This window comes from Podarcis muralis, chromosome 10, assembly GCF_964188315.1.
Source record: "Podarcis muralis chromosome 10, rPodMur119.hap1.1, whole genome shotgun sequence".
Lineage (NCBI taxonomy): Eukaryota > Metazoa > Chordata > Lepidosauria > Squamata > Lacertidae > Podarcis > Podarcis muralis.
Genome location: NC_135664.1, coordinates 10009931 through 10034410, shown reverse-complemented (window position 1 = coordinate 10034410; position 24480 = coordinate 10009931). Strand labels below are relative to the sequence as shown.

The 24480-nt window shown below is 46.7% G+C and overlaps 1 protein-coding gene across 4 annotated transcripts in view; it reads left to right on the top strand.

The window, feature by feature from the left end:
• Positions 1-334: 334 nt before the first annotated feature.
• CERK (ceramide kinase) overlaps positions 335-24480 on the top strand; it is a 46412-nt gene continuing 22266 nt past the window's right edge. The window contains exons 1-5 of one of the 4 annotated variants that reach the window (XM_077935817.1): positions 336-680; positions 13335-13448; positions 15379-15501; positions 16688-16813; positions 21409-21472. In XM_077935817.1, coding sequence (XP_077791943.1) covers positions 533-680; positions 13335-13448; positions 15379-15501; positions 16688-16813; positions 21409-21472 — 575 coding nt within the window. In that variant the 5' untranslated portion in view covers positions 336-532. Of the gene's footprint in view, positions 681-13334; positions 13449-15378; positions 15502-16687; positions 16814-21408; positions 21473-24480 lie in introns of all 4 variants that reach the window. The other 3 variants (XM_028746297.2, XM_028746299.2, XM_028746300.2) reach the window with 3 other exon arrangements.

Below are 24480 nucleotides of genomic sequence, written 5' to 3'. Positions count from 1 at the left end.
CCTGGATGCTCCAGTTGAGAACGCTGCCACTTCAGGGGGGTTGGTCTAGATGACCCTTGGGTGTCCCCTTCCACGTCGGGCCCATTGCGACGATTCCCCACTCCACCCCGAGACTCGCCTTCCTCCTCCCTCTTCCTCCTCCTCCTCCTGCCTTCGAACAACCAAAGGGAAGAAGAAGAAGTGAGGGCAACTCCGGTTGAGGGCAAGAGGCGGCGGCTTCATCGGCGGCCGCTGGGCTTGCGCGAACTCACATCCCCCCCCCGCCTTCTCCCCCCCCACCCCCTCCCTCGCCGCCGCTACCCACGCGCATGCTCCGTGGGATGGGACCTGCGAAAATTCTGAAGGATAACAGATTCTAAAATGCCAGGCTGGGCAGAGGCGCGCGCGCAGGCGGACTGAGCGGCGGCGGCGCCAGGCAGCCTCGCCATCCTCGCCGGGCCGCGCCAGCGAGCGAGGGCCGCCCTCCGTCAGCCGCGATGCCGCTCGGGCGGAGGCAGCTGCCGGAGCCCCGCTGAAGGGGACCGCAGCCACCATGGGCGAGAGGTCCCCGCCTCCGGTTGGCCGGCGGACCCGGCTGGTCTCCTCGCTGGTGCTGGGGCAGCGCGCCTGCGAGGTCGCCCTGGACCCGGAGAGAGGCGCCTTGGAGTGGACGGAGCAGCCGCAGCCGCGCGGGGGGAGAGGTGAGGACGCTTTGGGGGGTGGGGAGAGGGGGCTCCGAGCCATGTGCAGAGTGCAGCCGCCTCACTCCTCACCTCCAAGACGCTGCTGCTTTCCTCTTCCCTTTTCAAGTTAAGGCGTGGTGGCGCTTTCGGAATCAGGGCTCCGAGCCATGTGCAGAGTGCCGCTGCCAGCCCACCACCAGCTAGGAACTGCCACTTCCCCCCTTAGGGCAACAACAACAGAAAGAACCTCGGGTGTTTTTCAGGGTTCCGAGCCATATGCAGAGTGCCGCTCTCTCCCTCCCGGTGATCAAGACACTGCCGTTTCCCGTGGTGGTGGTGCTTTCGGGATCAGAGCTCCGAGCCATGTGCAGAGTGCCGCTACCAGCCCACCACCAGCTAGGAACTGCCACTTTCCCCCTTAGGGCAACAACAACAGAAAGAACCTCGGGTGTTTTTCAGGGCTCCGAGCCATGTGCAGAGTGTCGCCCCCTCCCTCCCCACCTCCAGGACACTGCCACTTCCCTCCCCTTTTCAAGTTAAGCTATGGTTGTGGTGGTGGTGATGCTTTCGGAATCAAGGCTCCAGGCCATGTGCAGAGTGCCGCTGCCAGCCCACCACCAGCTAGGAACTGCCACTTTCTCCCTTAGGGCAAAAAAAGCCTCGGGTGTTTTTCAGGGCTCTGAGCCATGTGCAGAGTGTCACTCACCCCCACTACTAAGGAGCTGCCACTTCTCCCTTAGGTAAAACAACAACAAGGGTGACTTTCAGAGGAACTTCTGGGCCCTCCCAGTTTTCACCCCTTTTCAAGTTAACCAATGGTTGTTGTTGTGATGTTTTTAGAGTTAGGGTTCTGAGCCATGTGCAGAGTGCCGCTGCCAGCCCACCACCAGCTAGGAACTGCCACTTCCCCCTTAGGGCAACAACAACAACAGAAAGAACCTCGGGTGTTCTTCAGGGTTCTGAGCCATATGCAGAGTGCCGCTCTCTCTCTCCCCGTGATCAAGACACTGCAGGTTCCCCTCCTTTCAAGTCAAGCCGTGGTGGAGCTTTCGGAATCAGGGCTCCGGGCCATGTGCAGAGTGTCGCCCCCTCCCTCCCCACCTCCAGGACACTGCCACTTTCCCCCCCTTTTCAAGTTAAGCTGTGGTGGTGGTGATGCTTTCGGATTCAGGGCTCCGGGCCATGTGCAGAGTGTCGCCCCCTCCCTCCCCACCTCCAGGACACTGCCACTTCCCCCCCTTTTCAAGTTAAGCTGTGGTGGTGGTGATGCTTTCGGATTCAGGGCTCCAAGCCATGTGCAGAGTGCCGTTCCCATCCCACCACCAGCTAGGAACTGCCACTTCTCCCTTAGGTAAAAAAAAAAACAAGGGTGACTTTCAGAGGAATTTCTGGGCCCTCCCAGTTTTCACCCCTTTTCAAGTTAAACAATGGTGGTTGTTGCGATGTTTTTGGAGTTAGGGTTCTGAGCCATGTGCAGAGTGCCATCCCTCCCTCGCCACCAGCACTACCAAAGAATTGCCGCTTTCCCCCTTAGGTAAAACAACAACAACAACTCGGTTGACTTTCATAGGGACTTCTGGGCCTTCCCAGTTAAACACTGGTTGTTGTTGATTATGGTTGTTAAATTGTTGTTTTAAATTACATTTATACCCTGCCTCTGTCCTTGCCGTTGGGCAAGGTGCTGCCGCCAAAAACCACTTCAGATGGCCTATTGCCGCAGCACAGGACTGGTCGTTGTGCAAATATATGGGGGAAATATTAAGAAATCCCCATATGCTTGGTTCACAAGTAGGATCCCAGGTCTGAAGACTACTGCCATAGAGCGTCGAGAAACAGCTTTGGTTCGAACCGGTTTGAAACACTGTGTGCCAGCTTTGCTGACCCTGCATCACTTAAAAACTTTGCTTAGGGGTATTGCCAATACAGATACCTCTGGAAAATGGTTGAGCTACTTAACTCACACAGAGCCGTCTTGTTTGGTGGCCCATGCTAATCTGCATAAGGCAGGGCCGGCCCAAGATATTTGGCCACTTGAGGCGAGCCACAAAATGGCACTCCCCTCCCTGCCAGGGGGGTAGCGATGAGTGAAGATTGACATCAGGAACAAGGTGGGGAATAAAGATCTGCTTTGGGATCTGCTGCCCCTGTGGATCTTGCCGCCTGAGGCAGTCTTCTTGCCTCACCTTGCCTCATGGCTGGGCTGGCGCTGACATAAGGGCACCACTTCCACTGCCCAGTTCAGACTTCTCTTGAAGTTGGGACATGACTTCTCCCAAGCTGTTATTATTCGGGAGCCTGTGCAAGAAACTTCGTTCTCTTCTCATTAGTGTTTGCATCATCTGTCAGCATCACAGCCTGAGAGGTTTCACATTCCTGTTTAATATTTGCTAGTCAGATATGCGGGGAGGAGAGTCTGTGTGAATGAAAGATGTGCTGACGACGTCACTGGTTCTAAAAACTGCTATTACAAGTTCAGTGGCTGGCCACAGCTCCCAAGCCTTCTAAGAAAGCCACACGCTTCGTTTAATTTTTTGCCGTTGGCTATGTTTGTATTTTAAATATTTGTAAAGTCTTAGCAGGTTTTTTTAAAGAGTGAACACAGAGAGATTTGCACTGCTACGTACAGGGTGTTTGGACAATGGCTAGTAAAAGTTCTTTTACGAATTAATTTAAGCAGTTAATTGTCCCTGTTTGCCCATTACAGTAGGTCAACTTTTAAAAAAATGGCCTGGACTAGTTCAGTATCAGTTCTACATGCTGCACATCAGAACTGCAGTCTGTTGAGAGCCTGTTCACACTACAGTTTTTGACCACACAATAAATACAGTTTTTGACCTGGCATATGTTCCTATGTACAAACTTGTTTAAACCAGGCATTCGTTCTCAGTACGTTTCCGAGCACAATTTAAAGTGTTGGTGCTGACCTTTAAAGCCCTAAACGGCCTCAGTCCAGTATACCTGAAGGAGCGTCTCCATCTCCATCGTTCTGCTCAGACACTGAGGTCCAGCACTGAGGGCCTTCTGGTGGTTCCCTTGCTGCGAGAAGCCAAGTTACAGGGAATCAGGCAGAGGGCCTTCTCGGTAGTGGCACCCGCCCTGTGGAACGCCCTCCTACCAGATGTCAAAGAGAAAAATAACTAGCAAACTTTTAGAAGACATCTGAAGGCAGCCCTGTTTAGGGAAGCTTTTAATGTTTAATAGGTTATTGTATTTTAGTGTTTTGTTGGAAGCCGCCCAGAGTGGCTGGGGAAACCCAGCCAGATGGGTGGGGTATAAATATTAAATTGTTATTATTATTACTATTATTATAAGCACCCCGCATCTAGATCAGCGACAAGGAACCTGTGGTCCTCAAGACATTGCTGGACCTCAGCTGACCTCAGCTCCAGCAACATGGCCAATGGGCACAGATGATGGGACTTGTAGTCCAACAATATATGGAGAGCACAGAAGCCTTCTCCTCAGTTCCTTCCTGCAGCTCTAATCCCATCTACTATTTTCACCCTTGGCCTTAACTCTGAACTCAGATCAAGCAGCGGATCCTGCAGTTAAACTGGACATACTCAGAAATAAGTCCCATTGAGTTAAATATGCCTTATTCCTGGGTAAGTGTATATCAGGCTGTTCCCTAACTCTCTTGCAGTGCACTCTGGACAGATCTGGGCCATCCTTCCAGGGTGACTCAGGTATGTTTGTTCTGCAAGGGCACGCACAGCAATAATCCTGCATCACATTTAAAGTCCCACACCCTCAGCCTTAGCCATGACAGCCATTGTACAGTCTTCCTGTCATCCCAGAAGCTCAGGAGCAGCTTGCAGGATAGGCTGGCAGTGGTGCCTTTCTAGATTACGATAAACAAGGCAGTTTACAACAACAAAACATAACCTGGCCTCCCAGCACTGCCTCAGTTTACAGCTCCTCCCCACCGGCCGCTACTATCACAGCTCTCTTTTCGGGGCTTCTGGCTTCATAACAACCTCTCTTTCTTCTGTGCTGCAGTTAGACCAGGCTTCCTCAACCTCGGCCCTCCAGATGTTTTGACACTACAATTCCCATCATCCCTCACCACTGGTCCTGCTAGCTAGGGATCATGGGAGTTGTAGGCCAAAAACTTGTGGAGGGCCGAGGTTGAGGAAGCCTGAGTTAGACCAAAGTCAATGTGTTCTTCGTCTGTACCATGAGCAGAGCCTTTCCTGCTGCAGCCCCAATGCTATGGACACACCTTTCTTGGGGGGGGGGTGGAGTCTGAGCAGCGGCTTCCTTTTCACAGCAAAAACACGTTTGCTTCGAATGGTTTTTGGGTATTAACCACTCCTCTGCCCTATTTTATTGCATCAGTATTTTCCAGTTTTGTATTCTAGTACAGTGGTACCTCGGTTTATGAAATTAATTCGTTCCAGAAGCCTGTTCTTAAACCAAAGCGTTCTTAAACCGAGGCATGCTTACCCTACTGAGGCCTCCCGCCACCAGTGCCCTTCCACTGTTCTGCTTCCGAGGCAAAGTTTGCTAACCGGAACACCTACTTCCAGTTTTGCAGTTTGTTTGCTGAATAGTTCATGAACAGGACTGTTCATAGACCCAGGTACCGCTGTAGTTACTGTTTTAGGACCCTCGTACCTATGGGACCGCCTGTCCTGGTATGTCCCATGGAGGACCTTACGGTCTTCAGACAAAAACATCTTGGAGGTCCCAGGCCACAGGGAGGTTAGGCTGGCTTCAACCAGAGCCAGGGCTTTTTCGGCTGTGGCCCCAATCTGGTGGAACGCGCTGTCACGAGAGACTAGGGCCCTGCGGGACTTGACATCTTTCCGCAGGGCCTGCAAGACAGAGCTGTTCCGCCTGGCCTTTGGCGAAGGCACAGTCTGACCCCCTCCTTTGGTAATCCTCATAGAACTCTAGCCCAATGGTTGCCATCAATTTGATTCTGAATTTTTTTTAGAAAGAGGGAAGGGGGTGTTGAAACGAAGCCGCTAAGCAGCTGATCGGCAAGGGATCAGAGGGAAGATAAGGGACGCTAGCAATAAAGGAGGCTTCCTGGGAGAGGGGAGGTAAAAGCCCATGGATCCTCAGGATTTTTGCATTGGGTCACCCCAAATTCACCGTCAGACCACATAGCATGTCCATGGCTACAGCCTGCACCCAAAAAATCAGGCACCCACTGTTGCGTGGGGCCGCAATGGCGCAAAAATGTGGTTACAAAGCACGGGCCCACATGGATCCTCAGGATTTTTGCATTGGGCTACCCCAAACTCACCATCAAATCACATGTCTGTGGCCACAGCATGAACCACAAATACCATACATCCACTGTTTCGTTCAGAATATTTTTTTCTTGTTTTCCTCCTCTAAAAACTAGGTGCGTCAGGTGCATCTTATGGAGCGAAAAATACGGTACAGTGGTGCCCCGCAAGACGAATGCCTCGCAAGACGGAAAACCCGCTAGACAAAAGGGTTTTCCGTTTTGGAGGTGCTTCGCAAAACGAATTTCCTATGGAAAATGTCTTGCGAGTTCCTGCAGGTTTTTTTTCCTCCCCCCCCCCTTTTCCCCAAGCCGCTAAGCCGCTTATCAGCTGATCCGCTAAGCCGCTTAACAGCTGATCGCTAAGCCGCTTATCAGCTGATCCGCAAAGCCCGCTAAGCCGCTAATAGCGCTAAGCCGCTAATGGGCTTGCTTCGCAAGACGAAAAAACCGCAAGACGAAGAGACTCGCGGAACGGGTTCTTTTCGTCTTGCGAGGCACCACTGTATTTAGTAACTCATATAAGGATAAATAATTGTGCCTATCTCATACGATCCATGGCTTCTCCCGGAGTCCCAAGTCGATTTGAAGACAACTGGTTATTTCTCCTGCAGGAGTGCCTCCCCTACAGCCCACCTGGCTTTAGCATGGCTGCATTTCCCTCCAAGCAAAGTGGATTAGGGCCACATAGTGACACCCCCATTCAGCTTCCTTGACTTTCATGCTCCATTTCTCAATGGCATCGTACGGAAATAATAGCCAACCAGAGAAGCAAAGAGTTCTGTCCCTGCTTTGCCAGATCTGCTGGCTTCTGTACCGCTGAGAAAGCAAAATACAATGCCAATCAGGCTTGTCGAGCAGGAACAGAGCATTCTGCTTTACCTGCTGAGGAGGCAGCGAGTAGGGAAGAGGGTCTGGTTTATGAAGAGTGCCAGGGACCCGATCCAGATTTGGCCTGAAGCTGGAGGTTCTCTCACCATCTCCCCCAGCCCACTACAGCTGAGGTCTCTTTGGCGTCCCACCTTTCTGCTGGATCCATGCCTAGTTGCCAGGATCAGATTAGGTGAGCCGCTCAGATTAGGTTGCTTGGTTTATGACCGATTAAGCCCTTCTCATGGAAGCAAACTTTCAAGCAAACTTTCAAATGTACTTGGAAGTAGGATCAGCACAGGATCTCCCAGTATTCCAAAGCTTGCTTCCTCATCAGTGCCAGATTTACTTATAAGCTAAACTCTGTGGTTTAGACCACAGCGCCACCCATAGCGTATAAGCTAAACAAGCTATGGGACGCGGGTGGTGCTGTGGGTTAAACCACAGAGCCTAGGACTTGCCGATCAGAAGGTCGGCGGTTCGAATCCCCGCGACGGGGTGAACTCCCGTTGCTCGGTCCCTGCTCCTGCCAACCTAGCAGTTTGAAAACACGAAGTGCAAGTAGATAAATAGGTACCGCTCCGGCGGGAAGGTAAACAGTGTTTTCGTGCACTGCTCTGGTTCGCCAGAAGCAGCTTAGTCATGGTGGCCACATGATCCGGAAGCTGTACGCCGGCTCCCTCGGCCAATAAAGCGAGATGAGCGCCGCAATCCCAGAGTTGTCCGCGACTGGACCTAATGGTCAGGAGTCCCTTTACCTTTAAACAAGCTATAGCTTAGGGCCCCACTCTCTTGGGACCCCCCCCCCAAAAAAAAAAATTAAAGGGGAAAAACGACACGGTGTACATTTCCAAAATATAAGATAAAAAACAAATAAAATAAAACCTACACACAGCAACAGCGTTTTCTGTTGTGTAGGCTCCTATGATGTAAGTAATGGGCCCCACCTGCTAGCCTGCTCCCTAAAATATCACAGGTTTGCTCCTTTCTATATATAGGGTGCCTACATTCTGCATGGACTGGTTGCATGGCAACATGTGCAAATGGCTTGAGATACCTATTAGGTCCATAAATTACTGTATAGAGGCATTGCAGTGGGCTGGACTAGATGACCGCTGGGGTCCCTTCCAACTCTACAGTTCTATGATTCTCTGCTGGTCCTCCTAACCAGGGTGGATGTGATTTAAATCAAATCGATTTAAATCACTAGTCAGTAAGACTTGATTTACCGTATTTTCCCGTGTATAAGACTAGGTTTCCCCCCTAAAAAATAATGTTAGAAAATAGGGGGGGTCTTATACACGGATACATCTCCCCCCATTTTCTTAAATCGGAGTCCCCAAAAATAGGGGGCGTCTTATACATGGGGGTGTTTTATAGACGGAAAAATACGGTAAATCTCCCCCCCCCCTTTTTTTTTCTTTTTACAGAAACCCTCATTCTTGCTGGTATTAGCTTATTATTTGCAACCAGATGAAGGTTTTTTGGAATAATAAATTTTCAGAGTAGTTTTTACAGTTATATCAAAAATTATTGATTTGGTTATGCTATTAGAAATACGCAGACAGATAATTATGAAATTATTGTGAGGTTTAATAAGTTATCTGTTTATATTTGGACAACTTCCCTGCTGTACTTTATTGGAAGGAGAAGAATAATCATTTCCTGAATAACAATTTAAACAATTTATTTAACCAGAACAATAACATTATAGCATATGTATCCATGTTTGTTAACAGATGTGGTTAAACAATTTCTTTTTATAAAAACACCAGACTGAGTTTTAGCACACATGAAAAACTTAAAACAAATCCTTATTACCTGATGAATAGCCTTTGGTCTATAATGTAACTTAAATAGAAAACTATATTTAGGGGGGGAAATCCTCCAAAAGCATTTTATTTTAAAAATCCAATTTAAATCAAAAAGTTCTGATTTAAATCAAAAAGTTCCAATTTAAATTAAAAAAAATCCGATTTAAATAAAAAAAATCTGATTTAAATTTTAAAAATCTGATTTATTTCTTTTTTAATCATTTATTTATTAATTTATTTAATCATTGATTGATTAATTGATTTTTTTAATCATTGATTTTTTATTCACCTGCCCTTCCCAGCCCAGCAAAGACCTGCTGCCCGAAGTGATCATCTCACTGTGCCTAATGATAGGGCTGGAAATTGGGGCTGGATTAAGAGGAATTTTGACATGCCACTGGCATTCTGTTAGATAAAAAGATCTTAAATGCCAGAGAACAGGCTTCTTCATTTGTTTTCTGTCCCTCCCTCTCTCTCTCTTTTAAATATCTCTATGGCCTCTTCAACTAACTGTAGAAGACCTCTCTGCTTCACTTGTTCATCTTACATCAATACTTTCAAATCCACCTTAAGCTTTGTGTGTCAATAAGTGGTGAAATGCCAGGACTGTTGAATATGGCCTTCCTTAATGAACTTGAGAACCTGACCTACTTCTGGAGCTATTTAACTCAACATTTTAAAAGATTTGTAACGCTACTCCACAATCTTCATCTGATCGGGCCATTGCAGGAAACAGGAAGCTCTCCTTTTGCAACCAAAAATACATTGAAAGAGAACCGAAGAACCCGCAAGCCAGACAGTGCGAGGCTTTGGGAATGAGAGAAAAAGTCCTCTGCAATAATAAAGTGGACTGCTGCATGCTTTGATCTCCTGCCAAAATAAGCATTGTTTACCTGAGGAAGATTAATACCTAAGGGAAGTATCAGTTGATGAGCTGTCTGGTGAGACTGGCCTCTTACATAACAGGAAGCCCTGGAACACAACACAGCCCTATGCAGTCAGTCAAGAATAAAAAGGTGAAGGGGAAAAATAGGTCAAGTCAAGAATGAAGGCCTTTTGTAATAGGGAGATTTACGTTTACGTAAGCTTGAACGGCATTGCATCACCAGCCCCTTAAATAGTACCAGGCTTGCCAAAAACATCAGTGTCTGTAGTTTCCCAGGGACGCGGGTGGCGCTGTGGGTAAAACCTCAGTGCCTAGGGCTTGCCGATCGCATGGTCGGCAGTTCGAATCCCCGCGGCGGGGTGAGCTCCCGTCTTTCGGTCCCAGCTCCTACCCACCTAGCAGTTCGAAAGCACCCCTAAGTGCAAGTAGATAAATAGGGACCGCTTTATAGCGGGAAGGTAAACGGCGTTTCCGTGTGCTGCGCTGGTGCTGGCTCACCAGAGCAGCTTCGTCACGCTGGCCACGTGACCCGGAAGTGTCTCCGGACAGCGCTGGCCCCCGGCCTCTTAAGTGAGATGGGCGCACAACCCTAGAGTCGGTCACGACTGGCCCGTATGGGCAGGGGTACCTTTACCTTTAAGCTTGAACGGCATTGCATCACCAGCCCCTTAAATAGTACCAGGCTTGCCAAAAACATCAGTGTCTGTAGTCCCCCCCCCCACAGGGGTGAGGAATCTCTGGTCCTCCAGATGTTGTTAGACTCCATCTCCCACCAGCCATTGTCTGCATAGCCAATGGCCGGGTTGTTAACAGTCCAACCAAATCTGGAGGGCCACAGTTTCCCCCACCCCCAGACAGTGTTCAGATTTAGCTAGGCGCCAGGTTCATTTGCGGGACGCGGGTGGTGCTGTGGGTTAAACCACTGTGCCGCTGGAGCTTGCCGATCAGAAGGTCGGCGGTTCGAATCCCCGCGACGGGGTGAGCTCCCGTTGCCCAGTCCCTGCTCCTGCCAACCTAGCAGTTCGAAAGCACGTCAAAGTGCAAGTAGATAAATAGGTACCACTCCGGCAGGAAGGTAAACAGCGTTTCCATGCGCGACTTTTGTTCGCCAGAAGCGGCTTGGTCATGCTGGCCACATGACCCAGAAGCTGTACGCTGGGTCCCTCGGCCAATAAAGCGAGATGAGCACCGCAACCCCAGAGTCGGCCACGACTGGACCTAATGGTCAGAGGTCCCTTTACCTTTACCTTTAGGTTCATTTAGAAATGTAGAGATTATAGTACAGTGGTACCTCAGGTTACATACGCTTCAGGTTACAGACTCCGCTAACCTAGAAATAGTACCTCGGGTTAAGAACTTTGCTTCAGGATGAGAACAGAAATCGTGCTGCAGCAGCGTGAAGCCCCATTAGCTAAAGTGGTGCTTCAGGTTAAGAACAGTTTCAGGTTAAGAACGGACCTCCGGAACGAATTAAGTACTTAACCCGAGGTACCACTGTAAATCCTTTTGTGGGTGTTGTCCCCAATAAATGAATTTTGTTTGTTTGTTTGTTTGTTCCCTGCCCGTCTGGCTGGGCTTCCCCAGCCGCTCTGGGCGGCTTCCAACAAAAGATTAAAAACATGATAAAACTTCAAACATTAAAAACTTCCCTAAACAGGGCTGCCTTCCGATGTCTTCTAAAAGTTTGGTAGTTCTTTTTCTCTTTGACATCTGGTGGGAGGGCGTTCCACAGGGTGGGTGCCACTACCGAGAAGGCCCTCTGCCTGGTTCCCTGTAACTTCGCTTCTCGCAGTGAGGGAACTGCCAGAAGGCAGTCAGCGGTGTATGTAAACCAGGAGCTGGCCCTAGGCATAACATAAGTATAGAATAATAATTACGATAATGAATAGCTGAGGCAAATAATTTATGGACCATCATCCTCATCATTTGTATGTGTGTGTCTGTCCCACCAACCCCTGACATTTCTCAGAGCGTGTTACGTAGATTTTGGAGTCAACTTGCTCTCCAGCTAATGGCCCTGCCAAAGATACGTTATGAGATCATCCTCAGGCACTACAAATTCTTACTTTGCATTGCTGTTCCAGTTTTTGTGATTGGTGATGCTCGTTTTATCACGTGTTACTTTTACACGTTGCTTCCGTTAGCAGGATTGCAGTATGTGACTAACACGTTTGTGGAAATATAGTATTTATTGTTGATAATGCGCTTTGCATCGAAGGCAGAATTGCGCTGGGTTCCTTGGAATCGATTAAACATATTGTTATGAATTTGATGGGTGGGGAGGGAAGACCCCCCTAAATCATGGGTAGGCAAACTAAGGCCCGGGGGCCAGATGCGGCCTAATCGTCTTCTAAATCCGGCCTGTGGACAGTCCGGGAATCAGCTTGTTTTTACATGAGTAGAATGTGTCCTTTTATATAAAATGCATCTCTGGGTTATTTGTGGGCCTGCCTGGTGTTTTTACATGAGTAGAATGTGTCCTTTTATTTAAAATGCATCTCTGGGTTATTTGTGGGGCATAGGAATCCGTTCATTTCCCCCCACCCCCCAAATATAGTCTGGCACCCCACAAGGTTTGAGGGACAGTGTACCAGCCCCCTGCTGAAAAAGTTTTCTGACTCCTGCCCTAAACCCAGTCAATGAATGAACGTCAGAATCGAGTTAATATTTGATAGGGTTGCCATGCACCTGGAATTTCCCAGACACAGCCGGTATTCAGCCTTCGTGAACAGCGTCTGGGTGGAAATCGCTGAAATGTCTGGGGAAATCTGGACGCAGGGCAGCCCATGCACTTTTGAGTCCGGATTTTCACTTTTTGAAATATGGCAACCCTATACTTGGAGTTAGTGGAGAAATGCAGGCTGAACTTCCTTTCCAAGCCAGAGCCTCACCTGGGATAGAGGTGTTAACATGACAGAAAGGGATCCTTGGTCCTGGGCAAACAGAGGTTGCCAAGGTGATGGGATTTATAAGAGAGGTAACAGGAAATGTGTGCTGCGAAGAAGAAGGGAGAGAGAAAAAAGACTTTGGCAGACTGGCAGAGATGGCTTGAGCTCCAGTGCTGCACTGCGGTGGGAAACAATCCCCTCTTGAATTGACTGTGTTGCAAGTTCCGGGCTCCCTCCCTCCCTGGTGTAAATATGTGAATAAATCATATTTCTTAAAGCTGTGACAGTCTCTGCCATGTCTTGCTACTCAAAGCAGCACAGAGTGGCTGGAATCTTGGCACAGATTGGGGATGGCACCAACCTTTGTAACAATATTTTAGAAGCAAAGGGTTTTCCCTCATCTGGCTTGAAGCGAAACATCTGTATAAAGGGAAAGACCTGCTTTCTGCCTTAGAGGACTTGCACAGTCAGATGCATGACAGTACAGTGGTACCTCGGGTTACATACGCTTCAGGTTACATACGCTTCAGGTTACATACTCCGCTAACCCAGAAATAGTGCTTCAGGTTAAGAACTTTGCTTCAGGATGAGAACAGAAATTGTGCTCTGGTGGCGCGGTGGCAGCCGGAGGCCCCATTAGCTAAATTGGTGCTTCAGGTTAATAATAATGATGATGATGATGATGATGATAATGATTTTATTATTTATACTCTGCCCATCTGGCTGGGTTTCCCCAGCCACTCTGGGCGGCTTCCAAAAAAATATTAAAGAACAGTTTCAGGTTAAGAACAGACCTCTGGAACGGATTAAGTACTTAACCTGAGGTACCACTGTAGTGCATTTTGGTCCGGCCTTTATACCTGCATGTCGAATCGTATCTCTTAATTTTTCGCATTTTCTTCTAGAAGCAGAAGCCGAAGCACTCTGATACTGTGTAGATCTTCCTCACAACACTGCTCTATCTCTTTTTCGCAGAGAGCTGCGCCGTGCCCATATCTGAGATTATTGCTGTCGAGGAAACAGAAATCGATAAGAAACAATGTAATAGTGGGAAATGGCAGAAAATGGCAAAGCCGCATGCATTCACAGGTAAAACACAACGGCAGGCACCGTTTTTAAAAAACACCTGTTTGCTAAATGTTTGCAATATCCTTCCAAGCGGTGAGAGAAATCTTACCACTCATCTCCTTTCTTGGATTTTTCGCCAAGAAATCGTTTGGAGTAAGTTACCGCTCGGCATAACATAATCTGTATTCCACCCTCACCAACCCTCAATTCTGAGTGGAGAAATTGCCGCAAAACTACTCTGATTTCCACTGCAGAACACAATAGCATCATTAACTACCATACCCCTCTGCCTATCTTGCAGAAAACGGACCTTTGGGGAGCATATTAAGGGAAAGCAAGCAATAAATGGTTTTGAATTTGTCTTTTGACCCACTAGGGCAGGCTTCCTCAACCTTGGGCCTCCAGATGTTTTTGGCCTACAACTCCCATGATCCCTAGCTAGCAGGACCAGTGGCCAGGAATGATGGGAACTGTAGTATCAAAACATCTGGAGGCCCAAGGTTGAGGAAGCCTTCACTAGGGTATATGCCTGGGCTTAGTGTGTGTGAATTTTCACCACACACAACCTTCAAATTATAGGGCATTATTAAGTGCTTTAAAATAGCGACAGGGTGCATGTTTTCACATGTGCTCCATATTTTATGTACATATAATATCTAAGAGTTTTTTTAAATTGATGGCATGGCTATAAACTTAACCAAGGGTTTATTGATCGCTTAAATGCCCCAAGTGTTTGTTTGTTTTTAACCTAAAGTCCTGCTAAATCTTGCCCCTATTGAATCCATTAAATGGTCAGGGTTTTCTGCCTTGTATCTGCACTTTAATAAAATGGTAATTATTAACATTCTGACAGGTGGTTTTCCTCACAACAGATTCTTCTTTTTTTTTCCACCAAAGGAAGACCTACTTGACTTCAAAATATAAACCTTAAAAAAATTAGAAGCCCTGCCTGTCTGAGGTGAAAGGGCAAGCGCTCGATTTGTTTCTAATTCCTTTTAATACCTTTTGAATAAATAGAGGATTTTCCTTTTACAGTGTTGGAATATGAGACATTCTGGGTACCTTGAAATGAATCTTTACATATAACTTTGTTTGCATAGGACAGGCATCCCCAAACTCGGCCCTCCAGATGTTTTGGGACTACAACTCCCATCATCCCTAGCTAACAGGACCAGTGGTCAGGGATGATGGGAACTGTAGTCCCAAAACATCTGGAGGGCTGAGTTTGGGGCGTTCCACGCTTTGCAGTGATAGCTGACACCCGAAAGTAGACTTTCCAGTGTCTTTTCCCCAAATCTGGAAAGTCGGAGGCTGTTTCCGAAAGACCTTCAGCAAGCTATATAAAATTACAGTTTAATTTGAAATGTCTTCCCCATTTTTGTTGTCCATATCTTGAAGCTACTGTCACATACCAACTGAAAGACAGGAACGTTAATTAGGAAGTCAAATCTCATCTATGCCGTATAACTGACTTGGTGGTCTCTCTCGTCCCATTCAGAATTATATTTCATGCGTTGGTCTAATAAGTGGGTGGGGCCGTAACAAATAGCCCCACCCCCAAGTCTCTGTGTATACAGTGTGAATGTCTGCAGAGAGGGAGTCCTTGCTCTGGGTTCCAGATCACATGGGGCGGGGCTACTTGGGGCATGTGACACCGGGGGTGGAGCTAGTCAAATTAGGCCCCCGCCCACTTCTGGCTACGGCGTCTTTTTCTTTTTTCTTCTGCCTCAAATTCCCAGCTGCAGTACAGGGCTAGCGATGCCGGTCTATCTTATTGGATTGGTGTACGTTTTAATGAGATAATGCACGCGGAGTTCTTTGAACCCTACCAGCCTCTGTATAAATACTAAGTTCCATTATGTTTTCTGGAGTTAATTTCGCCCCGCATTTAAAGGACTCTTCAGATGGAATTCTGCCTCCTGTGTACATGACCCTTTTTGTTTGTTTGCAGTGCACTATGTGAAGAGAGTACATAATCACCGCTGGCGGTGCAAAGACGTGACCTTCTGGTGCATTAATGAGCAACTGTGTAATCAGTGGATGCATGCGCTCAGAGAATTACTTGATTTGCAGAGTAAGTTCTCGATGCGCAACTTGTTGCCTCCGCTGCCTTGGATAGAGATCAAAATCCTAGAGTACAGCAAACGAAAAACGGGGCAAGGGGTTTGTTACAGGTGTCAAGAGTCATTAGGAACCCTCATTTGCCTCCTAGAGCTACCAATTTCCAGATTGGTTTAACAACCAATCCCTCTTTGCAGGGAATTTTGGGAACTGTAGCCCTGGGCAGAGAAATAATGTATAGTGTTAACATGGCCCTGTTGTAGACTAGGGATGGAGGACCTCTGGTCCTCTTCTGTGTCATTATTCCAACTTCCAGCAGCCTCGGCCAGCATGGCTAATGGTCAGGGATGATGCATGAAGTCTAGTACCATCTGGGACATATGTGCAGGAGAAGCAGATTAAAGATAAGAAGAAACAGGAGTTCATTGATAACTGGAGACCTCTAAAGAGTTACTTAAATAATAAGAGTTGCAATCTGAATTCGGTAGCAGCTTTTGAATAAGCTCTGTAAATAAAGGTTAAATGGGTTAAAACAGATACACACACACAGAGAGAGATGCATATTAATATTTTATTATGATTTTGCTGATAAATTTAGGCAACAGGTTTACTGGAGTGAAAAGATGTTGAGAAGGACGGGTAGTCAAATTTATGAAGATATATCCTGTACCTCTTGGATGGAATTTTTATTTTGATGAGTTTGATTGACAGATTATAAAATGTCTTTGATGTATGGATGTAACTATGGTTAATAAAGCATTAAATAAATAAAAAAGGGGGGGAGAAGAAGTAGCCTGGCTGCCTTGAATTTATTGGGGGAAAATGGGATAAAATTATCCAAAGTTATTATAGTTCAGTTAACTATACATATCACCAAAAGAATCATGCACCCTTATCCATTTTCTGGCCTATTACTTGAACATATTTTTTAAAAACTGAAAAAGGAAAAGAATGCTGGAATAGGGCTTAAAATGCAAAGAAAATTGACTGAAAGCTTGTGAGAATCTTTTGGTACTCGGTTCAGTCATGACAGCGTTTATTACATTTGAATCATTATTTCCAATGAACTTGGCCCTCTAAATTGCTTTGTAAAAACAACAACAACAAAACAACCCGCTGATGCGCATGAAAGAATTGAGGAGCGAATAATCCTAAAAACTATTTAGTTTTAACTGGTATACCCTTTTTCACTTTGACAGCCTCTAGACCAAAGCACTTGCTTGTATATATTAATCCGTACGGTGGGAAAAAACAAGGAGAGAAGATCTATGAACAAAAGGTAGCTCCATTGTTTAGCCTAGCCTCCATTTCAACAGATGTTATAGGTGAGTAATGTAAAAATGGTCTGTTATAAAATAAATTCCATCATCTCGTGCATGTTTTAGAAAGGACTGCCTTTAACTTAATTCCATGTCAATGCTGTTACGCAACAAAGGTTTGCCACTGAACCTACACAAGGGTGTTTTTTTATTCCGGTAAGGAAAGTTGTGCCGCAACGCAACCCAGTAATAATAATAATAATAATAATAATAATAATAATAATAATAATAATAATTTTTTATTTATACCCCGCCCATCTGGCTGGGCTTCCCCAGCCACTCTGGGCGGATTCCAAAAAAATATTAAAATACTGTAATACATCAAACATTAAAACCTTCCCTAAACAGGGCTGCCTTCAGATGTCTTCTAAAAGTCTGGTAGTTGTTGATCTCTTTGACATCTGGTGGGAGGACATTCCACAGGGAGGGCGCCACTACTGAGAAGGCCCTCTGCCTGGTCCCTGTAACTTGGCTTCTCGCAGTGAGGGAACCGCCAGAAGGCCCTCAGCGCTGGATCTCAGTGTCCGGGCAGAACGATGGGGGTGGAGATGCTCCTTCAGGTATACTGGACCGAGGCCGTTTAGGGCTCTAAAGGTCAGCCCCAACACTTTGAATTGTGCTTGGAAATGTACTGGGAGCCAATGTAGGTCTTTCAAGACTGGTGTTATGTGGTCTCAGTGGCCGCCCCCAGTCACCAGTCTAGCTGCCGCATTCTGGATTAGTTGTAGTTTCCGGGTCACCTTCAAAGGTAGCCCCACGTAGAGTGCATTGCAGTAGTCCAAGCGGGAGATAACCAGAGCATGCACCACTCTGGCGAGGCAGTCCGCAGGCAGATAGGGTCTCAGCCAGCGTACCAGATGGAGCTGGTAAACAGCTGCCCTGGATACAGATTTGACCTGTGCCTCCATGGACAGCTGTGAGTCCAAAATGACTCCCAGGCTGCGCACCTGGTCCTTCAGGGGCACAGTTACCCCATTCAGGACCAGGGAATCCTCCACACCTGCCCGCCTCCTGTCCCCCAAAAACAGTACTTCTGTCTTGTTAGGATTCAACCTCAATCTGTTAGCCGCCATCCATCCTCCAACCGCCTCCAGACACTCACACAGGACCTTCACTGCCTTCACTGGTTCTGATTGCACAAACCATGGCGCAGATTCCACATCCCAGCTGCATTTCCGCATCCATCCTCTGGGGTTGGATCTCAGGTCAACCCCGAGTGCATCGTAGTGCAAAATGCCCGTTTGCTGAGAAACAGCTGCAAGGTTTTGCAGCTCCCTGGAAGCTACACAGTGCTCATTTAATTCTCTGGATGCAGAGCACTTTCTCGGTCATCAGACAAACAAATAAGCATGCATAGCACAAAAAGAAAACTCCACCTGAAAACATTTGCGTGTCCTTTTTTGGTTGTCAACAAGAAAACAAGCACCGCTCAGTGGCACCTGAGCTTCTCCCTCTTTCCTAAGTGTACACAGCCTTCCTTGAGTTCAGATTGCCATCGCTAGGCTGAGAAAGAGTCCTAAGAGATTGGGACAGGCCTTTGTGCATGTAGCTGGAAGGCTTTCTGGCAACTTACTATGTGTGTGTATTTTTAGAAAGGTGCTGTGAAAACTCCAAGCATTTTGCAGCCATGTTGTTTGTACAGGGTTCACCTCAGATTTGGCACTGGCGTAGATATTTTCCAAATCCACGCTGAATATAGATTACAGGATTGTTGTTTTCCTTTCAAGGAGGCTGATGACCAAAAGCTTCTTACCCCTTTTCTTATCCAGCTATCATGCGCTTCCTTCTTTTGCTGGAATAACGGTCCATTTTTTCCATAGGAAACTTGGGTGGTTGTTCCAAAGGGAAGCATTTGCTAGTTGGGAATAGCAAACAGTGTTTGAGGCCCCGGGGCTGGCAGAAATCTGGTGAAATTTCTGCAGGCCAGGCTCTATCACAGACCCTCCAAATGTCCCCATTTTCCAGGGATGTCCCTGATTTAGAGAAGCCATCTCGGTTTCTGATCTGATCCCGGAATGTCCCACTTTTCCTTAGGAAGTCCCTGTTTTCATTGGAGAAATGTTGGAGGGCATGGAGTTATCCGAGCCCCAAGCCGTCTGAAGGCAATCCTGTATCGGGAAGGGTTTTTTAAAAAAATGTTTAATGTTTTATGATGTTTTTATATACGTGTTGGAAACTGCCCAGAAAGATGTGCGGGGTATAATATCAAAATTACCGTACTGGGCTGAATATAAGCTGTACTAAGGTAAAGGTAAAGGTACCCCTGACCATTAGTCCCAGTCGTGACCGACTCTGGGGTTGTGCACTCATCTCACTTTACTGGCCGAGGGAGCTGGTGTTTGTCCGCAGACAGCTTCCGGGTCATGTGGCCAGCATGACAAAGCCACTTCTGGCGAACCAGAGCAGCACACGGAAACGCCGTTTACCTTCCCGCCAGAGCGGTACCTGTTTATCTACTTGCACTTTTGACGTGCTTTCGAACTGCTAGGTTGGCAGGAATAAGCTGTACTATTTTTCCCCCAATCCCAACTGTGGAAAGTTAAAGTGTGGTTTATATTCATGGCCTTACGAGAGCAACACCCCCACCCAGGAAGCAGCCCGGAAGCGTGGGGCAAAGTTCCCCAGCCCGGCCCCCACTCCCAAGCCTCCTCTGAGCAGCCCTTGAATTTTGCAGCTTATTTGAGAGTGCAGCTTATATTTGGGTCAATACGGTATCATTATGGAATAAGACGTCCCTATTTTCATCAGAGGAATGTTGCGGGGTATGCTATCATACAAGCAAGAAGCGAAGAGGCTGTGGCTCTCCAAAGGTTGTCGGATGTTTCCCATCATCCTTGAATCATTGGGAACACTGGCTGGAGCTGATGGGAGTCCACCACCCTTTCCTGGTCATCATCTGGCATGCCACAATTGTGGCACTGTATGTTGTGGTTGCAGTTTGCCCATGGAGGCGAGTCTACTCCAGGCTTGACTACTGTAATTCACTCTACGCGGGGCTGCCCTTGAAGCTGTCCAAGAAACTCCAGCGGGTGCAGAATGCAGCAGCAAGGCTCCTCACGGGGTCTCTGCCATGGGAGCATATTCACCCAGTGCTTTTCCAGCTGCACTGGCTCCCGGTGGAGTACAGGGTCAGATTTAAGGTGCTGGTTTTGACCTTTAAAGCCCTTCAGAGCCAGAGCTTTTTCGGTTGCGGCTCCAACCTGGTGGAACGCTCTGTCGCAAGAGACAAGGGCCCTGCAGGACTTGACATCTTTCCGCAGGGCCTGCAAGACAGAGCTGTTCCACCAGGCCTTTGGTCAGGGCGCAGCCTGACTCCCTCCTTTGGCAATCTTTACAAAACTTTAGTTTATGGTTGCCATCAATTTGTATTTTAATTAATGTTTATAATGTTTTATAATGTTGCATTGTTTTAGTGTTGTTAGCCGCCCTGAGCCCGGCTTCGGCTGGGGAGGGCGGGATATAAATAAAATTTATTATTATTATTTATTATTCATGGCCTAGGACCCTCGTACCTACGGGACCGCCTCTCCTGGTATGCCCCACGGAGGACCTTAAGGTCCATCTATAGCAACACCCTAGTGGTCCCGGGCCCTAAGGAAGTTAGATTGGCTTCAACCAGAGCCAGGGCCTTTTCAACTGTGGCTCCGGCCTGGTGGAACGCTCTGCCTCATGAGACCAGGGCCCTGCAGGATCTGATTTCTTTCCGCAGGGCCTGTAAGACAGAGTTGTTCCACCTGGCCTTTGGCTTGGAGCCAATTTGATTCCCTCCCCCTCTTTCTTTTTTCTTTTTCCTTTCTCCTCCTGTGATGAGGCTGCATTTTAATATTTAATGTTTCAGTATTTTAATGTTGTATTTTAATCTTGTTTTTAAGTTGTTTTCATTCAACTTGTTTTTATTATGGCTTGTTAGCTGCCCTGAGCCCGGCCCTGGCTGGGGAGGGCGGGGTATAAATAAAAATTATTATTATTATTATTATTATTATTATTATTATTATTATTATTATTACTGCAGCCCTGCCCTGTTTCACGAATGAGCCATACCTGCATTCCATAACGGCTTCCTATATTGCTATACACAAGGTGGTTTGCAGGCAGAAGAAACAACAGAACATGCAACGAAGATCACGCAACCTGATCACGAAAACCCCCTGCATTTTAAATGAACTTGTATTGAATAAAGCAATAATAACCCATAAGAATATAATAATGCGCCGCAAGATGAACTCTCAAAATAACAGCAGGTTATTATAACAGGAATTCACTCTCAGCGATTGCAGCGAATGATTACCAAATTGTAATCAAGAAAAATGGTATCAGAGTTACAGTTCGTAAAATAGATGGTCTAGTCCTGGATGACACCCTATGTAACAATGGGTGGAGTTGCAGCTTGGTGAAATATGATATGGTTTATCACAATCCTGCCACCTTACAGTAGCCTAGGCTGCTTCCTCCCTCAGGCAGCAGCAACAACAATAAGTGTTAGGAACCAAAATGGTCATAAACCAGTAGTTTTCTCCCTTCCTTAGCCATTTTTGTGCACATATGATCTTCCTTTTAATATTATGTCCTAAAGCTGTTTGTTCCTTTTCTTCTCCCCTCAGTCACTGAACGCGCTAATCATGCTAGGGATAACTTACTTGAAGTTAATCTAGAGAAATACGATGGGTAAGTTCTCTCTTTTCTCTCTTATATTAATCTGGTTTTTTTAGGTAAAGTACACAGTCTGCACGTGCCCTGCTTAATAGACAAGTGGAATGACTGCCCAATAATTTGGGAATCCCCTTTAGTGTGCAGATTGCTGCGAGGAGCTTGCTTCAGCCACCCAGTTTAGCGCCTCTCTTTCTGACCTTATTCCCAGGCACCTGCTGAGGCCGCAGTCCCTATCGATTCATAAACGAACCCCCAAGAGAGCCTGCTTAGTATTGTAGTCTTAGGGGACGGAGATGTCCCTGTGATGTTTTGAAACCATCGGGGCATCGTACTGCCGAGTGGGCTTTGGCACATCTTGCATTTTCTCTAGTGGCGTAGGAGAGCTGAAAATAATGCCAATATACTGCATTTTTCGCTCTATAAGACGCACCAGACCACAAGACGCACCTAGTTTTTGGAGGAGGAAAACAAGAAAAAAAATATTCTGAATCCCAGAAGCCAGAACAGCAAGAGGGATCGCTGCACAGAGAAAGCAGCAATCCTTCTTGCTGTTCTGGCTTCTGGGATAGCTGCGCAGCCTGCATTCGCTCCATAAGACGCACACACATTTCCCCTTACTTTTTAGGAGGGAAAAAGTGAGTCTTAGAGAGCAAAAAATACGGTATTTCACATCTGGCAACCAATGCGACGCTTTGGTTTCAGATAACATGTGGGTAGACGAGTCCCAAAAGCCCGGGACCCAAATTTTCATGGTTCTCTAGCAGCTAGTTATCCAGACTGCAGAGCGTGCTGCTCAAATGCTCGTTGCCTTTGCTTTCTGATAATTTAGGAGACGCGTGAGAAACGGCAATGCCTTAATTCATGCCCAGTGAAACAGAAGTTCCACTCGGCCCATAAATCTTCCAGGAACGCTTTGTAATGCCTAATGATGCCCTCTTATCGATGGCGTAGCACATTTATTTATCATTGTGAATGTTTATAATCCTCACCGGTATATTCTCAGAAAGTTTAGCCAATTCTAATCGCCCTTTGGGAGGAAGATGGGTTGGGCGGTGGGGAGATATCCCCAAGCAAGCTAATTTCCCTTCTATTTCTGCGCATGCAGGCTATATAATCCAACAGAACTGGTCCATGCATATAGCAGGGCTTGTCTGTCGCTGGCAATGGAAAAGCGTTGCCTGCATTCCCAGCTCTCTTTCCCTCCTCCCCGAATCCTGCAACACACACACAGAGCTCAGGATCGTGGGCACCTGGTATAGGAATGCTAATTCGCTGCTTCTGCCGTGCCCGCTAAGACGGAGATTAATTAAACCGCCGTGTGCCCTGCTAATGCAAGGCCTTCTCACCAAGTCACAATTCCTCGTGCATTAATCCTCCCCTAATTACTACAACGCCGAGTCAAATAGTATTGAGATTCCAATTACGCCAGGCATGGAAATGGTTGTAGGACGGGACAGGCGTCCTGGATCATTCCTGAGGCTCAGAATATATGGACGCTCTAGTTGTTATAGACAGATCGGCCGGCGGTTACAAGCAGACAAATTACCAGCGTTCTATACCAATCCCGCATCATTTCCACTTGCTGTCTTTGTCCCTTTGGACTCACTAACGAAAGAGAGAGCTTTGGATAGGAGGTGTTAACTTTGAGCAGCGGATGCTCACGATAATGCAGTTTTGGTAGGGAGGAAAATGTGTTTCAATTCATCTTTTCAAATATAGGCAGTTATCTCACAGCAGATGATGAGGCAGGAAATGCAGAGCTAGATGAGATGATGGCTTTGCTGTTATCCAAATGTGACATGTAGAGCTTTCTGTCTGTCTCTGCAACATATCACAGCCAGCTGTTGAACTGTAGGAGAATTCAGCCGCCTCTAACAAATTAACGCTCGTTTCTGCTGTGCATTTAAACATCACCTGAACGGGGATCAACCTGGCAGCACAGCATTCCTTGAAAACTTTCCCAAATGAAGACTTCCCCCATTGCAGAAAGCCGGTACAGTGGTCCCTTGGTTCTCAAACTTCATCCATTCCAGAAGTCCGTTCCATAACCAAAGCGTTCCAAAACCAAGGTGCGCTATCCCATAGAAAGTAATGCAGAACAGATTAATTCGTTCCAGACTTTTAAAAACAACCTCTAAAACAGCAATTTAACATGAATTTTGCTATCTAACGAGACCACTGATCCATAAAATGAAAGCAATAATCAATGTACTGTACTATAACATAAATAAGACAGTATTGTAGATGATTAAAACAAAATAATTCTTACCTGCACTGATGATAGTCATTGTTTGGATGGGGGGCTTTTATCCATTTCTGCAGTCACACAATCAATAGCTGAACCCAGTAGCTGAACTGGGTTCCACACAGTCACAAAAACAAATTAACCGAAAAAGCCTCAAAAACAAAAACGCAAAATAAATGACAAAAACAGAAGCGCCAAACTTCATTCTGGAAGTCCGTTTGACTTCTGAAATATTCAAAAACCATGGCACATCTTCTGATTGGTGCAGGCGCCCCGGAAACAATGGCCAACATCTGCATCGGACGTTTGGCTTCTGAAAAACGTTAGAAAACCAGAACACTTACTTTCGGGTTTTTGGCGTTTGGGAACCAAGGCGTTTGAGAGCCAAGGTGTTTGAGAACCAAGGTACTGCTGTATCTTGCAGTACCAACTGGTGAGGAATTTGATTGGAAATATCTGCAGGATTAGTCCCTGCCAATATGGCTGGGTCATTTATATGATCTCCCAGCCATTTGTACACCTGGGGGATCACTGAAAGGACCATTCAGTCGCTCACGAACTCTTGCTGTCCATGGTAAAATCTTCAGAACAGCAGCCCAACTGTAAGATGATAAGAAGAAGTGGCATATGTAGAGATTATGAATGGTAACTCAATAGGTGAAATATCTATAAGTTGGAAGAGGAACAGTATTCCATGTTGATGTCTGCCTTGTGTTTACTGTTTTGTTTTCAACTGATGTCTGTGAGTACTCGCAAAGGAACATCAGAAACTAGGGGA